Source organism: Merops nubicus, unplaced genomic scaffold (assembly GCF_000691845.1).
Source record: "Merops nubicus isolate BGI_N331 unplaced genomic scaffold, ASM69184v1 scaffold1997, whole genome shotgun sequence".
NCBI lineage: Eukaryota > Metazoa > Chordata > Aves > Coraciiformes > Meropidae > Merops > Merops nubicus.
This window is the reverse complement of record NW_008622103.1, coordinates 35,096-51,310: the sequence shown is the minus strand read 5'-3', so window position 1 is coordinate 51,310 and position 16,215 is coordinate 35,096. Positions and strand designations below refer to the sequence as shown.

Below are 16,215 nucleotides of genomic sequence, written 5' to 3'. Positions count from 1 at the left end.
CTGACTTCAGTATCAGGGTCACCACTTTGAGTTATGTTGATGGTACTCAAAGGAGGCTTCTCCTCTGGGGTGTAACAGCCTCAGGGCAGAGTCACTGCTGGAGAAATGGAGCCAGGGGAAGAGCCTTTCCAAGCTTTTCTGACAAGTCTGTGGCAGAAAGGAGAAAAAGACCAAATTTCCTGAGCCCTGTTGTCCTATACAACCAGTGGAGAAGATGTTAGTAGGACATGCCTGGCTTACAGGACATACTGCAGAGTGTGTGACTGCTGAGTTCCAGTTCTGTGAAGGGTTTCCAGAAGCCAGGAAGGGAAGTGGAAGATGCAGAAAAGAGGAATAAATACCAATTGTGCCACTCAGCCAGAGCATCTGATGGGTATTACCAGTTAGCTCAAAATGACCTCTGAGGACTTCCTGCGAGTCACTCGGAGTAGTTTTAATACACTGTTTAAATTATTTTAGTTGGATTAAGTGAAATTATATGTTTGATCTTAAAATAAGTGTTTAACCCATTCCACAGCAGCTGCCTTCTCAGCCATTTGCATCTGGAGGAAGGTTGTACGTTTGGTCAGAAGGACCTAACCCACCTTGGGGCTGTTTTTTTGTCACTGTCACTTGTAAGTGTCTCTGAATGCTGCTCCACATAGTCTGAATAAGTGAAGCATGTTGCATAAATCAAGTCTGTCCTCATAGGCTGCAGGATCAGCAAGTTTTGGAAAATTTCTTTCATCCTGCAGAGGAAAATTGAGCAAGTCCCAGAATAGGGAAAGTAATCCAAAAAAATGACATGTTCTATTTAGTACCGAGGGTGGCTTTGTAGCCAGCTTGTTCTAGAAGCATCAGACCATCCTTCTGTTAGACAGGAAGCTAAAATATTTGGTCTAACAGATAAAATACCTGATGATTGGCCCCAGTGCCTCTTTGTGCCACATTCCCCTCTGTGCACGGTGAGTGCTTCTCACTTTGCTGGCAGGGCTGGTCAGATCATCTGCATCACCCCAAAGCCTGATGCACCAAGCACAGAGGTTTTAACTGTTAAGTTGAAGCTGAAGCTCTGCTGTTTGTCAGTAATTGAATAACAAATGAATAAAGATTCCTTTCCCAAGAAGAAGCAGTTGCCTCCCTTTGCAGAAGAAAATCAGAAGAGGTTGTGGCACTGATATTTCACATTGAAAATGAAAATCAATCCGAGTTCATGGTATTGCAGACAGTTGATTCTTCATAGGCTTTTTCCATTGATTAACTATTATTTCAATCATGAAATAAAGTGTTGAGTACTTAAGTTATTCTCTTTGTCAAAACAAATCAGTAATGTTTGCATTCACAAGAGAGAAAATAGGTGATGAGTGTTTCCTCTGCAAAAGCAATTCTTATCATTGTAGTATTTAGAGGTAAAAATATTCCAAAATATTTCCAGGTTGGTGGAGTTGATGCTTGCTGTTAAATTCTTCAATTTCTTAAATGTTTTTTTCAAGCCACATTGTAATCTTAGTAAATTTACTGGCTTTTCTTAAAGAAAAAACAACTTTTTAAAAATACATGTATTTAACTAGGGAGAGGATTATTCACACAAAATGCCACTGTTTTGGGGGGGTTTTGACAGTAGTTCTTTTCCCTTAATTCTAGAAAACCTGGATTAAGCCCAAAGGACATCATGAGCTTTGCTGTTCCTTCCAAGATAACCATGTAGGGGGGTCACTACTGTTGGGTCAATAATCTTGAGGAGTTGAGAGAGCCTGGCAAGTCTCTGAGGCACCTGCTGGGGAATGCTAAATTCATTGACAGCGTTTCTTTTTTTTGCTGATCTCAGGCTTTATCTCAAAAGAATCCTATAACTTTATACAGTAATTGCCATCATGCTGCAGTAATAAAGCTGCCAAGTCTGGTAATTTGGGGGATTAGTTAGCATAGTGGTTTTGATTTAGAATAATATTTTGTTTTTAATAAGGGAGGATCATGTAGATGTGTGCACATGAGTTTTCTGCTCTTAATTTTTTTCTTTTTTCCTTCAGGAATTCTGTTTTTCTTTCCAGGACCAGTTTCTTTGGTGCTGGTGCAGTGGAAGTTCCTCAAGTCTGTTAAACTCCACTGATATTCACTGAGTTCTTAACCAGTTTGTATCAATTCCACATTTTTCCCAGTAAAGTTTTCTTACAGCTCACAACTCGTCTCTTCACCAGGACTGTGCGTGTGGACAGGGGCAAAGAATGAAAGACTAAAGCATCCTCTTCTTCTAGCAGTCTGGATTTTTTTCTTTCACAGATGAGGTCCAACATCTGCAAACTGATACTTGAAATCAGGGCTTTGCAAATGAGCCACAAGCTCGCCAGAAAAAAAAATGAGGTATCCTTGGAAGCCAGAAGTTCTTTTACTGTCTTTGACCTTGAGAAAGCCACTGAGCTTCTCTGTTTTTCCCTCTGCAGGAGTGGTTACATCTTACTGCCTGACCTAGGCATATTAATAAGTTAGTCTGCATTAAAAGCATGTAATGGCTACTCAAGTCCCAGTTGTTCTTATGTCTTAAAATGGCAGTTAATTCCTGGATTTTTTTTTTATTCAGTTTTATTACAGACATTATAGAACATTAAGTTCATTTGCACACTTAATGCTTTTGATTGTAATGTTTTCTAATACTCGTAACATCTATTCATGACCTATTCTCAGAAGGGCAATCTGTCCCTTGTCACAGTGTGACTATTATGGCATGTCATTTGTGCTGCCAGTTTGCCTCTGTTTTCCATGATAAATTACCAGCTTTAGGATAGGTTAAGTTAAAACAGAGAAGGGTGTAATTTTCACGTAACCTTTTTTCTGCAACCTCTGTTGCCAGTTTGTGCCCTGCTGCAAACAACTTTCCCCTTCAGCCCAAAGGGTATGTATCAAACATAAGCAAAACTCTACATTTGGCCACTGTTTTATGCTGTTTCAGAATGCATTTTAAGAGTTGGTGAAAATCTGAGAAGCCCTGCCACCAAAATCTGCAGAAGGTTTCATCCTCCTGACTGAAATTAATTTGAGAAGAAAGACCATGCCCAAAAGCCACGTGTCAAACAGCAGCCAAAGAAGCTTTAGAAACCCTCTTATGTGCCACTAGAATTCATCTTTAATTTTGTTTCGGGGAGGCAGCTGCTTGATCTGAAATAGCCTTATTTTCTGCCTTGCCCATCTAGTCCCCAGTCTGTCTGGTAAGATGACAATTAATTTCAGTTATTCTGTGGACTCTTGCACACTAGCAACTGAATGAAGGCCTCTGTTTGTTCAAGGTATGTGCTAAAGAGCAGTTAAATAGCAACATCTCACTCTGGGCTAGAACTGCTGCTGTGGCAGAGCAGTGAAAAATCACTCTGTCCAAAAAGACAATGTGTGAGACCAGTTCTTCTGGGACACCCAGTTCAGCTTCAGAGTGTAGATTTATGAAATAATTTCCTGCTAGTGTCTTGTAAATCTTATATAACATATTTGAGTCAGAAAACATTTATCTTCCATAAAACTTGCCAAGAGAATTGCTTTTTGTCTAAACTTTAGTGTTGCCTAAGGGTAGAAACACTTAATATTTATAGCTCTGCCAACTTTCTCTGTCTCTCACACATATGCCTGTAGTGTAGAAACTCATGTACAATGGTTTGAAGTTTTTTTAGATTTTTGTTTTAACTGATAAGTACAGAAGAGTGTACTGTGGGTCTGAAAACATGCTGATAAAAATGTAACTTTATTCCATTATCAAAGAGCCTGGGATGACAGAAGAGAAGTGTGCAGGTTTTTTTTCCCCACTAGATTTTACAGGAGGGATTTCACTTTCTTCTTTTTGGATTTGGTCTGTACCATGAGTCACTCATATGCTTCAATTCTAATTTTTCATTAAATATTTTCTCACTAGAAACACTGTAAACTATAGTGGTGTAGCTTTTTTGCTGTTTTGATCACATAAAGATGACACAACAGCAATTGCAAGTGCTTGTACTAGTCAGCTATGAATTATTCACATCGATGTGTTAAGACACATTTATCTTCTTGAAACAAGTACTTGCTTAGCTGTGGCTTTGTTCTCTAATTTTGTAGCCAAAACCAAAGCAGATTTAAGCTGGAGTGTTTGAAACAATAATGTGCTTTTTGGTAAATAATGCTAAAAAATTTGGTGGTGTAGGCCACCTGACCATGTGGGGTTTGGCTCATGACCTGGAGGAATTTATACACAGTGGAAACAGCCAGTGACCTTGAATGTCCTTCTGAAGTATACTGCAGTACTGCATGGATTTCATAAGTGCTTTGCTTAGACAGCTGACTTAGTCAAAATGCTGTGGAAAAGGCTGATTTTAATCAAGAAGAGCACAAAACACCAGGAAAAATGAAAGGCTTAAAATAGAAAGTGGTGTTATCAAGAAAGTGGCTGATTCAGAAAACTTACAGTGAGATGAGAAGCTGCCTATTTCTAGATCACTAGTTCCAATAAAGATCCTCCTTGGTCATTTGTAAGTCTAGTTGCCAGCCAATACCTGCTTGGTAACCTCAATGGGTTATAAATTGATAGCTGCTACCCTGTGTGCGTGCCCATGAGGATGAATCTGTGACCTACATACACCCTTCACAGAACAGGGAAGCACCAAATGGGCCTGGATGCTGAGATACTTTTTTTTCACTTGGAAATTTAATTCCAGGCTTTTGAATTTCCTACTTTTCCTCTTCAACAGAGGTAGACAAAAAATAGATTACAGAGAAAACAGATTTTTAAAACTAAGTTTGACAAATTATTAAAGCATATTAATAAATTAAAAGTTAGTTGAAAGTTTTTAAAGACTGCAGTACATTTGTGTGGCTTTAGGAGAATTCAGCTGGTGAATTTTAAAACTACTTCTGGGAGTTTTTTTGGGTCAAACTCATTGAAGTCTAATAAAAATTCACAACCCAGTTCCTCATGAAACTTTCCTCCTATGTGGTACAAAATGTCAACTATTGCTAAGAAAATGAAGTTCCTCTCTTCAAGACACCCAGTAAAGCCACTGCCTCTCATTGTTGGTTAGTCTGCAATAATAACAATAGTTAACAAAATGACTTTTTTGAAGCTGAAGATGATAGTAACAGCATGGTATCACTTACTCACGGGATCTGAAGCCTTTTCTTCTCCTTAATCCCTGAGCACATTGTGGACTAGCATTATATACCCAGAAAGAGGTTTTTAAAAGTCTTTCTGGGATGTTACCTGGCAGCCATTTAAGAGTCCACATTAAGGTTAGAAGAAAGAGAAATATTTCAGGTCAACTCAGTAGAAAATCATTTAAAGAGAATACAACATTTTTTCAAGGTGTAGAATACCTGTAGGATTCTGAGCAGGCTGAAATATTCAGGGGAATTGAGGCTACTCAGCACTCGGTAAGGTCAGACCCAAATTTGTGTGCCTCAAGTTCAGCTTGGCCAGCATGTCTGGTTTCACACCTATGTTCTTCTGGGAAGTGGGTGTTTGACATAAAGAAGATGTCCAGCAGGGAGTGTTCCCCACCTTTCATATGGCTGTTCCCTCAGCTAGGATTTAAGAGGAAGGGCAGTTTCTGCTCACTCACCAACAGAACTGAGCAGCCATCCTTTTAGTCTTCCAGTCTCTCATTCTCCTTTCACACTGGAAGGGGAACAAGAGGTAATAGAGAAAAATGGGCTGGGAAAGGTGGTTCTATGCCTGACTTTCCCTTTCACCTGTTGTTTGGCTTTGATCTTCACCTCCTTATGTTCCTGGTTCCTTACTTGTATTCCTGATTCCTTGGAAAAGGGCTTTGAAATGAGCACATAAGCTGGGCTAGGTGGTGGCAGGACTGACCACAGGCCTTATCCTAGGAAGGTGCAGGAAATGATCAGTCACACTTCATATGACAAAAAAAAAGATGATGTTAGCTCCAATTCAGGTTGATCTCCAGCACCTGGCTGGAGTAAGGAGCCAGCACAGGAGCAGAGATATTGTCACCACAGCCCTGACAACACAGGAATGTGCCATCAGCAAACAAACCTCCCAGCTTTTAGCTCCCTGCCATGTTACTCTCACCAGCTCCCAAAGTCTCTTTTTTTCCATCCCAGTTTCACAAGCTCAGTCCTCTGTGCTTCAGAGTTATGCCCTTGCCTTCCCCTCAGGTCAGTCAACATCTTGTCCAGGCAGTGGAGGTCATGGTTCCCCTCTGCCTTCCTACAGCCTGTACCTTTTCTTTCTCCCACTCCTGTACTCCACCTTTTCCATTCAGGTGAGACATGTTCTCCTTCCTGCCTGCACGCCCATGGAGAGGTCCCACAGACACCAGGCTGAAGATCTGCTTATCCTTTGGAGTAGCTGGTGCAATTCTCTCTAAGCCTTGAGACTGTATTTGCCACAGATCTGCAGTGCTTGGTCCTGGCTGCCAGTAATCCTGCCTGCCTGCTGTCCTGCCTCTCTGACAAGTGCTGTACCTTAAATCTAAAGTGTACTCAGTTTAAACCTCAGATGTCTTGCTGGTCATGAAGATCTTTCTATCCTCCTTTCTTCTCAAAAAGGGATGAAACACCACAACTTTACAGTGAGAGAAGCAACTCAGTCTTCCATTGAGCTGTTTCCTTTAGTTTATGTCTTTGTTTTTCTTCCCCTGCAGCTCTGGTTTACATACAGGTGACAGTGTTGCAAAAACAGGACCCGGGGGCCTTCCAGACATGAGACAAGTGCCAACTGTTGTGATCGAATGCGATGACAATAAAGAAAATGTGCCTCATGAAACAGACTATGAAGATTCTTCCTGCCTCTACACAAGACAGGAGGAAGAGGAAGAGGAAGATGAAGATGAGGATAACTCATTATTTACAAGTAAGACTCATTCCATTTTTCCTTTCTCATCTATTTAATTTTCACTCTGAACTTTGAATACACAAGAGAAACACAAGGCCGGTGAATTTTCTTTCTTGACTGTGGCTTTGCCATCTCTTCAGGCTTGACTACATGAGGATGCCTGGTAAATTAATCCAAAATAACATAGTATGAATTCATAGTGATTTCCCTAATCCACATGAATCCCTGTCTGGGTAGCTCTCAGACAGAATTCAAATGACTAGTTTTGGCTTATATTATTTCACTTCAAAAACTGACTTTTGGATTCACTTTCCCAAGTGTCTGTGCTGTAGAGAGGCTTTGCCTTTGGCTTCAGTCAAGCTCTGCTTAATAGAGGTACTTCAGGAGGATGAAATAAGTGCCACTGATAGAGAGTCAGAGCTTTTGTACATAGCAAGTATTAAATCATGTCAGAATTGTGAGTCTGCACCTACTTTGAAAGGGATCACAATTAGAGAATTGAGCTCAGATAAGCAGAGATTAATTGATACCAACATCACAATTACAGTCTGGAGAGGGACCTGTGGCCCCTTCCTGACCTCTCAGAGAAGACCCTGCCTCAGTGTGACATCATAGGACTCTCCCATGAAGACAAGCTGCAGTACATTGTGTATGACAGCTGCTTGTCATCCTCCAGGTCGAGCTGAAGCTTCAGGCCCTTGGATTTCTTTTCTTCTGCAGACTGGGAGCAGTAAAACCAAACACCACCCTTGTTAAAACACACAGTAAAATTCTAAACCAGGCATATTTCATCTCCTCAGAATCCTTCCTTACCCTGCAAATGAAATTAAGCAGTCTTTGCTCTTAAACTAAGAAACAGAGCAGAACTGCTCTGTCTCACAGTCTCCTGCCAAGCCCAAAGCCTCTCCTGGGTTTGTGTCTGCTTGTGTCTCTCTTTCCACATGCTGTAGCTCTGCTGCCTGCCCAGATTCTGAGGCTGAATTATTCATCCTGTTACGTGGTTCAGATACACTGTGCTAGAGAAAGCTACAGATGCTACTAGCAATTCCAAAACCAGCCCTTCTTCTCTGCTCCCCTCTGTGGAGCAATATTTTGATTTCTTTTTCCTGTATATCTACCAAATTCAACTTTTCCTTCTTATGACATGGGCTGAGGTTGATTGAGCACATGAAGTTAATTGATACCCCTCTTCCCACCACCCCTACCAATGTAAATGAGAGCCTCGTATCCTCCCTTGGCTGGTCCATGCTGTAATGAAATGGTGACACCTCCTTGGCAGAGCCTTCTCTGCTTTCCTACAGGCTCCCTGGCAATGAAAGTCTGCAGGAAGGACTCTTTAGCAATCAAACTAAGCAACAGGCCTTCCAAGAGAGAGCTGGAGGAAAAGAACATCCTCCCCATGCAGACTGATGAAGAGAGGCTGGAACTTAGGCAGCAGATTGGGACAAAGTTAACAAGGTAGGAAACAAACATTTTTCTAACTCTTGCTTATGGGAACACATGGTGGGATGCAGTTTTTATCCTTAGTCTGTAAACATCTGAGATCTGTTTGTTTACAGTGTTCAAGCAGAAAAGCCATGGGAGATGAAAAAGACTCTAGACATGATTCCTGTTGCAGTGTAACCTCCCATACAATGCCCCATTTCATGTTCCTGGCATATCCTGTGGGATCTTGGGTTGTGTGAGGTATCAGTATGAACTGTGTGGCACTGTTTTTCTCTGTGCACTGTTGGGAAATGTTCACTTTGATAACATATTGAACTGTAGCTGCATGTGCCATTGGATAAGCTCTTGGTTTGGCCAAAGGGCTGAGGTATAACTTTGTTTTCTGACTGCATCTCCTGGGAGTAGCTGAGTCTTTTCCTGATCTAAAATACTTACATCATTCAGTACCTGCTTTGACTGGGTCTGGTTGGGCAGATTTACCTTTCCTAGCCACTGTCTTCTGTAACAGTGTCACTCACCAGCTGTTGTGGTTTTCTGTATTACATGGGGTATAGAGGGGTGCCCATTAAATGTAGAAGATTTCTGTCAAGAATTAGTACACTGATGTCAGGTAGAAATGTCTAAGAACCACCAATGCTCCAGGCATAATTTTTGTAACCATTTTAAATACTGTTATATTAGAACCTTGGTAGTATGCAGAGCTGGTAGGTTGGTTGTCCTCCAGTTTGTGACTCTGCAAAATCCACAAGGAGAAGAGACCAGCCAGTTGCTGGGAATTTTCTGGTGGGTTCTCTTCTTTTCGTGGGGAGGAGAAGGGGGGCACACCACTACCATGTTGTGGAGACAGGAGGAGTAGGAGCTCCTGGTAAATACCACTTTCAGCATTTTATCTGCTGTATTTCTTCATGGCCTCGTTTATCAGCTCTTTGGAATAAACTAACAACATCTTTCCAGTCTGTCTTTGAAAGTCTTTGTGCTGGATCATGCTTAGCCTACTCCAAGTCCTCTCTAATTCCTCAGTATTCTTGTTGAAGGGTCTCTGCAGTAATGCCCAAAGTATTCAAGATAGTGCTGCACTGTTGCTGGTACTGTGATTTTTCAGTCCAGTCTTTATTCAGCCTCATACCTTGCTGGACTGAAGCTGCACATGGAACTCTGGGTCCCAAAAAGCAAGGTCCTGGTGCTTATATGATTCATTTTGAACCCTTTTGAAGCATGTGAGGAGTGGACATTTTTGTCTCTGAGTGTATTTACTGTGCAGTGCTTGACCTTGCAATGACAGGGAAAGCATTTCCACGGTGTTGCCTGTTTGCCTGGATTACTTGGGTCTCTCCAAAGTTTTGCAGCTCTGTCTGCTGAAGGTAAATTGTGTCATTTACAAGCAATGGCTCTGCACAGCTCACTGTGCCCCAGGTGGTTTTTATCATAAATATTTTATATCTCACTTCTCCAAAACCTCTCCATTAAAGGATGTTTCTTCAGCAAATCCCTTTTTAACAAGGGGAAACTAATTTGGGTGATCCCCAGAACCCCTCCTGTGTGTTGGTGTTTAACCCCAGCTGGCAGCTGAGCCCCACACAGCCCCTCCAGTGGGCTTGGGGAGAGTCAAAGAGTAACAGTGAGAAAATCTGTGGGCTGAGATAAAGGCAGTGTAATGGGTGAAGTAAAAGCCACACCCACAGGCAAAGCACACCAAGAAATTCCCTCCCCACTTCCCATTGGCCTGCAGCTGTTCAGCCACCTCCAGGAAACACAGGATCCATCACGTGGAATGGTGACTGGGCAAGACAAGCATCATCACTCCAGATGTCCCTTTCCTTCTTCCCCCAGCTGTGTATGCTGGGCATGACATCATATGGTCTGGGACATCCCTTTGGTCAGCTGGGGTCACCTGTCCCAGCTGTGTCCCCTCCCAGCTCCTTGTGCCCCCAGCCTGCTGGCTGGTGGGAGGTGTGAGGAGCAGAAGAGGCCTTGGCTGTGTGTGAGGGCTGCTCAGCACCAGCTAAACCACCCCTGGGTTACCAACACTGCTGCCAGCACAAATCCAACCCACAGCCCCACACCAGCTACTGTCAAGAAAATGAACTCTAGCCCAGCCAAACCCACACACTGTGTAAGCCCTAAATTCTCACACTGTCAGCAGCTGTTTCCCAGATTGCATTTCTCATTCAGTCTGAGGTATAATGCTTGATCTCATCTTCTAATATAGCAGTCACAAATAGTTCAAATCATTCAAACTGTGTAGATATGAGCTCAAAAAAATAGCTGAGCCACTGCTGTTTCATTCCTGTTTTATCCCAGTGTAACATCACTGAAATTGGTAGAATTTCACAAGCCTTATTTGGAGTAATATAGTTGCCAGTCTGACCTTTTAATTTATTAGTACTTACTACTTAGTATCTCATCCTTTTGAGTAGTTAAAAACAAGCACAAAATAGGAGAAAACAACTTTCTTCATCCCTAATATGCAAAAAGCCACAGACATTGCAGCAGCAAAAGGCAGGCACCTGTCTTACCAGTGCCTTGTGTCTAAATGTGGTGTATCTCTGTGCACAGACTGATGAATATTAGATTGAAATAGAGAAAATATTTCCATTTGGACAGGATTTCTTTACTGCCCAGACTTCATTACTGAATCCATCCTTTGCCATTGCTCAGTAATTGTCACACAGTGATGCAGATGCCAAGCAAAACTGAAGTAGTGTGAAGCATTTATAGTCCTCAGAGAAGATGCTAGATGCAGGCTATAATTGCAGCTGGCAGTTTTAGATTTCAGAGGGATTTGTGCTGTTCCACCAATGGTCCCCTTTGGTTTAAAATAGCCAGCCAATGAAATCACATATGCTACTTACAGAAATAAAAAAGGCAGGATAAAAACTTCAGCAAATAGTTATTGTCTGTAATGGATCAATTAATTTCCACCAAGAGGCTGATTAAGAGACTTCAGTGTTGATGCATAATCCCCACAGCATTTAGTTTGGAAGAGCTCATTGGCTGCCACCTTTGGCAGTTCAGAATTTAGTACTGTAAAGGGAACATCATTTTTAAAGACACTTATAGCCAGGAATGTTGAGAGATTGGCCATTGACATATTGTGTGGGACCAAAATCATCCTGCTTGTGGTTCCTCCAGCCTTATTAGTTGCACCAGGAATCGATTTGGCTGAGAACTGTTTGTTTGGACCCTGTTTAGATGGAGCTTGGAAGCTCTGAACCTCCAGTTAGTCTCAGAGTATTTGTTATTGCATCCACCAACTGGTAGGGAGATTCCAGAGCAGACTTCATCATGTCTCCTGTTTCCCATGCTGGGAGCACTGCTTTGACTTAGACCAGACCAGTTATGGGGGTGAGGCTGCAGAAAATGTATCTTACAGCAGGATCTGGCTCACTACACACCTGAATATTAGCTCAGGCATGAGACAAATTTACACCTTTGTGCCAATCATAGCAACACTTCACAGGAAGGCAGTGCTTTGCTGGTGTGTATCCTGTATCCCAGCTCAGCACGTCTAGATCCCAGCAAAATTACACAGCAATTACAGCAACTAATTAGGAGACCTCCCCCTCTAACCAAACCAGAATAGACTGCTCCAAAACACAATCCCTACCATGAAGCAAAAAGAGTGAATTAAGATGCAGAACTTCCAGCTCGTTACCAGACATGACTGGGGAATAGGAAATGGATGCTGGAGGGCATGTTCTTGGCTGCTAAAATCCTCACAACTCCATTAACTTCTACTCTGAAATGCACAGACCTTCTGCACTGAGTAAATCTTTAAGTGGGGATGGGTTTCTTTTGTTTTTTTCTCCCAAACTCCTCCTCCATCTTATCCCTCTGGTGCTGGCACAGCCTCCCAGCTGCTCAAGAGGTGTGTGTGACTGTGAGGAGAAAACAGGACTCTGCAAGTTAACAGGCAGAGGGAGAAGACAGGCTCCTGCTTTCTGCCTGTCTCTCTGGCTGGGTGGGACCTGCTGGGAAGCACTGGGGCCCTGGTTATTCGTGGGAGAGCAGGGAGCAGGAGGACCTGGACTTCTCTTTTGAGGGCTAGCAGGGTGAGAGTGTATCTGGGCTGTGACTGTGAAGCAGGGACTCAGACAGGCTCTGAATCTGAGCTTGGAGGATCTCCCATGGCCTGGCAGGAGCCCCTGGTGAGGAGGGCCAGCACTGGTGGGTGCTGCACCCATCAAGAAACAACTGCATATTGTGCTTCAGTGCTGGTTCTTGTTCTTCTGCCTCACCAAGAAATCATCATGAAGAGCCCACACAGAGTTCCTCCATCAACATATCATTTAGTAAGCACAAGACCCCTTTAAATAAAAAATATCTGTGTATCTATACACTACACCAGACTTCACCAAGGACTTTGCACTCCTTTGGAGTGGGAAGACCTGTTTTCCGTTGCATATCTTTCACAAGGTCTCTCCCCTACCTTGAGACAAAATGTGTCTTCAGACTGTAGCTGATCTGCCCCACATCCTATAAGACTTTCTGAAGCACTCAAGTCTTTTCTGAGTCTCTTAACCCCCCCAGCTCTAGTGAAGGTGCTAATTAGCAATTAGATGCAGGAGTATTAGGCCAAGTGCAAGGTCCTACACCTGGGTCAGGGTAATCCCAAGCACAAATAGTGGCTGGGGGATGAGTGGATTGAGAGCAGCTCTGTGGAGAAGGTCTTGAGGCTATTGGTGGATAAAAAACTTAATATGAGCCAGCAACATGTGTGCTCAGCCCATCAGGCCAATGGCATCCTGGGCTGCATCAAAAGGAGTGTGGTCAGCAGGGCAAGGGAGGGGATTCTACCCTTCTGCTCTGCTCTGGTGAGACCCCCCCACCTGCAGTGCTGTGTCCAGCTCTGGGGTCCCCAGCATAAGGAAGACTTGGAGCTGTTGGAGCAAGTTCAGAGGAGAGCTGTGAAGATGCTCAGGGGGCTGGAGCACCTCCCCAGGGAGGGCAGGCTGAGACAGTTGGGTTTGCTCAGCCTGGAGAAGAGCTCCAGGGAGACCTTATTGCAGTCTTCAAGCACTTAAAGGGGGCCTGTGGGAAAGCTGGGGAGGGACCCTTTATCAGGCAGTGTGGTGATAGGACAAGAGGTAACAGTTTCAAACTGAAAGAGGGTAGATTTAGATTAGATATTAGGAAGAAGTTCTTTACTGTGAGGGTGGTGAAGTGTCAGGGTCTAAACCCCCAGCCCTGAATCAGGGTTGACATAGGGATGATGTCCACCACCAAGCAGGAAAGATCTTCCTCTTGGTTTTCTCTCAAGGCCTGGCCAACCTTGGGTGAAAGCCAATTAGGAGATGACCAGCAGGTGCCCTGCCTTTAGAATTAACATCAGGTGTCCTGGCTCTAGGGTTAACAGTATAAAGGCTGGCTCCCCTTTCAGGGGTTGGGGATGTTTGTGTGTTGTGGAGGGGTTTCAGTTACCGTGAGGGCTCCCTGACTGTTGGCTACAAGTGGGATGCCTTTAGAATTAACATCAGGTGTCCTGGCTCTAGGGTTAACAGTATAAAGGCTGGCTCCACTTTCAGGGGTTGGGGTGTTTGTTGTGGAGGGGTTTCAGTTACTGTGAGGGCTCCCTGACTGTTGGCTGCAAGTGGGACAGCATTACAACCAAGACAGAAAGAGCATTATGAAGAGCATTATGTGTGTGGTGATGTTGCTTCTTGGCAGGTACTGTATGATGGGAACTGGACTAATGACCTGCCCTCTGACTTGGCTTGCTCCTTTCTTTGCTCTCTCATACTCCATGAGTGAATGTATTGACCTGTTTGTTCCTCTGGCTGTTAGTTGCCTCCTATCTTCCCTGTATGCTTTAGAATGGGATGGAAAGGTCTGACCTGTGTGCTTTCTTTTGATGGCAGTGTCCTTCCTGCACAGTCAGCAAGAGACCCTGGAACAGGTTGCCAGGAGAGGCTGTGAATGCCACCTCCCTGGTAGTGTTGAGCTCCAGGTTGGTGGGGCTTTGAGCAACCTGGTTTAGTGGAAGATGTCCCTGCCCATGGCAGGGGGTTTGGAACTCGATGATCCTTGAGGTCCTTTCCAACACAAACCACTCTATGATTGTATCAAAGCTGAAATTTTGGTCCACTGCTTTTTCAAGAATGCATGGCAGTGTCCTTACCTGTTTTCCCTGAACTGCCTCCACCCTGGCTCCTCCATCTGCTGGAAGAGGATGATCTGTCTGTGTGCACAGGGCTGTGAATATTGGAATATTCACATATTTGTGTGTTTGAGATGGGGACATGCACACCTGCTAGGTGTGCTTACAGTCCCACTGATGCTTTGGAAACAGTACCAAGATGTCTGGGATCAGGAAATGAAGCACAAAAAGTCATAAATCTGTGTTATGGAGAGGCAGGTTTGACAGGTGATGGTCACCTACTACCTCAGTTGGAAAGGTAATCTACTCTACGTGTTCCCCAATCCATACTACGTCTTCCTCAGCTGTACTGAAAAATGCTGCCTAGGAACAGAAAGTCTGTGCTGAGATGATTGTGTTGAGTTCCCACAAGTATAAAAAAAAAATTGCCATTGATTTTTAAAATGTCATGAAGCTGCTGTGAGGTTCTTGGACTCATTCACATCAAATACTAGTTGTCCTGTGTCCCTCTGAATGAGAGTACTCGGGAGACAAAGCAACACAGTATGTTTGTAAACAGAAGGAGAGATGTGAAACAGGAGAAAAATTGGGCAATTTGGGGAAAGGATTACAGCTTTGGGGTCACCACGAAGGTGACAGAGCTGTCACCACTGTCGAGGAAGGGTCAGTCTGCAAGGCTTGCATGGCTGTCAGAATGCACAGCAGTTCCTTCAGAGGCCTGGGGGACTGAATAGCCCAAAGTGCTTGTTCTTATTTACTAAAAGATGAGTCTGTGAGGAGATCCAGCTATTCAAAATCCTCCGTTCTGTGTCACAGCCCTGTTGAGGGGAGGGTTTATGCAGCCAGAGGGTGATGGCAAGACAGCCCCTGCTGAGCATGGCCAGATCTCCCCCTGCCCTCCTCATCTCCCAGCCATTTAGGGCTAAAAAGAACAGGCAGAGGGCAGGATTAGGCTTCATTCACAGACCTCATTTTGCTGGGTAACGTGAAATAATTCCTTCTAACTCCCTCTGACATCTGCGATCCTCACACTTATTGTTAGCTCCCTCTGAGAGAAGAGCAATGCCTGGAGCCAGAGCTCATCCCCACCGGCAGCAGGGCTGTGTGTGGAGGCTGCCTCTGCACGTGGTGGGTGCTGGGGATAAATCACACAGAAAATGGGATTGTGGTAAACAAGCTCATCTAAATCCTGGATTAGAGGGGCCGATGTGACAGTGCTCCGTGTGTGAATGGGGGTGACCGAGAAGAGCCACAGAGGGCTGAGCCTGGGGTTTAGCTAACATGGCACCTAGGGAAAAGAGCTTTTTTTTCCCCCCCTTTTAGTTTAGTTTCATGAGAAAGCATTACATTTGTGAGAAAGCCCAAGGGAACTACCTAAATTGCCCTTAGCATCTGGAGGGAGGCAGCAAAAGCAGGTGATTATCTACGGGCGCCAAGCTGAAACCGAGTTGTTATTGCACATCTGGGCTCAAGCTCCAGGAATAAATCCTCTGAGCAGGACTGGTCTGGGTTCTGTGCAGGGGTACGGATGGGAGGTGGGCTCTCAAGGCCCTTGTCAGCCCTTCTTTCTCTGGCTGATGTCCTGGCGAGCTCTGTCACACTGAAAGGAATGGTGGCTTTGGAACTCTGGAAGAAGCTGCATCTGCTGTGGGCTTTCTGACCTTGGGCAAGCCACTGAAAGAAGCACATGCACACACACATAGATGTGTATATATATATACATTCAGGGTTTGTTGGGTTCTCCAAATGTACATATATGCCTACAATTTTGGCAAATTCCACTAGTTGACAAACTCTTATTGACAGCAAAGTTTGTGTGCTTTCAAAAAACCACTCAGATATTGGGATCTCTTTAGACATCTAGTTCTGTTTCAGCAGTACA

The 16,215-nt window shown here is 43.9% G+C and overlaps 1 protein-coding gene across 1 annotated transcript in view; it reads left to right on the top strand.

The window, feature by feature from the left end:
- The window catches only part of PHACTR1 (phosphatase and actin regulator 1), a 65,557-nt gene that overhangs the window by 16,610 nt on the left and 32,732 nt on the right, over window positions 1-16,215 (top strand). Inside the window, exons 5-7 of the mRNA XM_008944651.1 lie at window positions 413-427; window positions 6,600-6,808; window positions 8,092-8,248. Coding sequence (XP_008942899.1) covers window positions 413-427; window positions 6,600-6,808; window positions 8,092-8,248 — 381 coding nt within the window. The remainder of the gene's footprint in view (window positions 1-412; window positions 428-6,599; window positions 6,809-8,091; window positions 8,249-16,215) is intronic.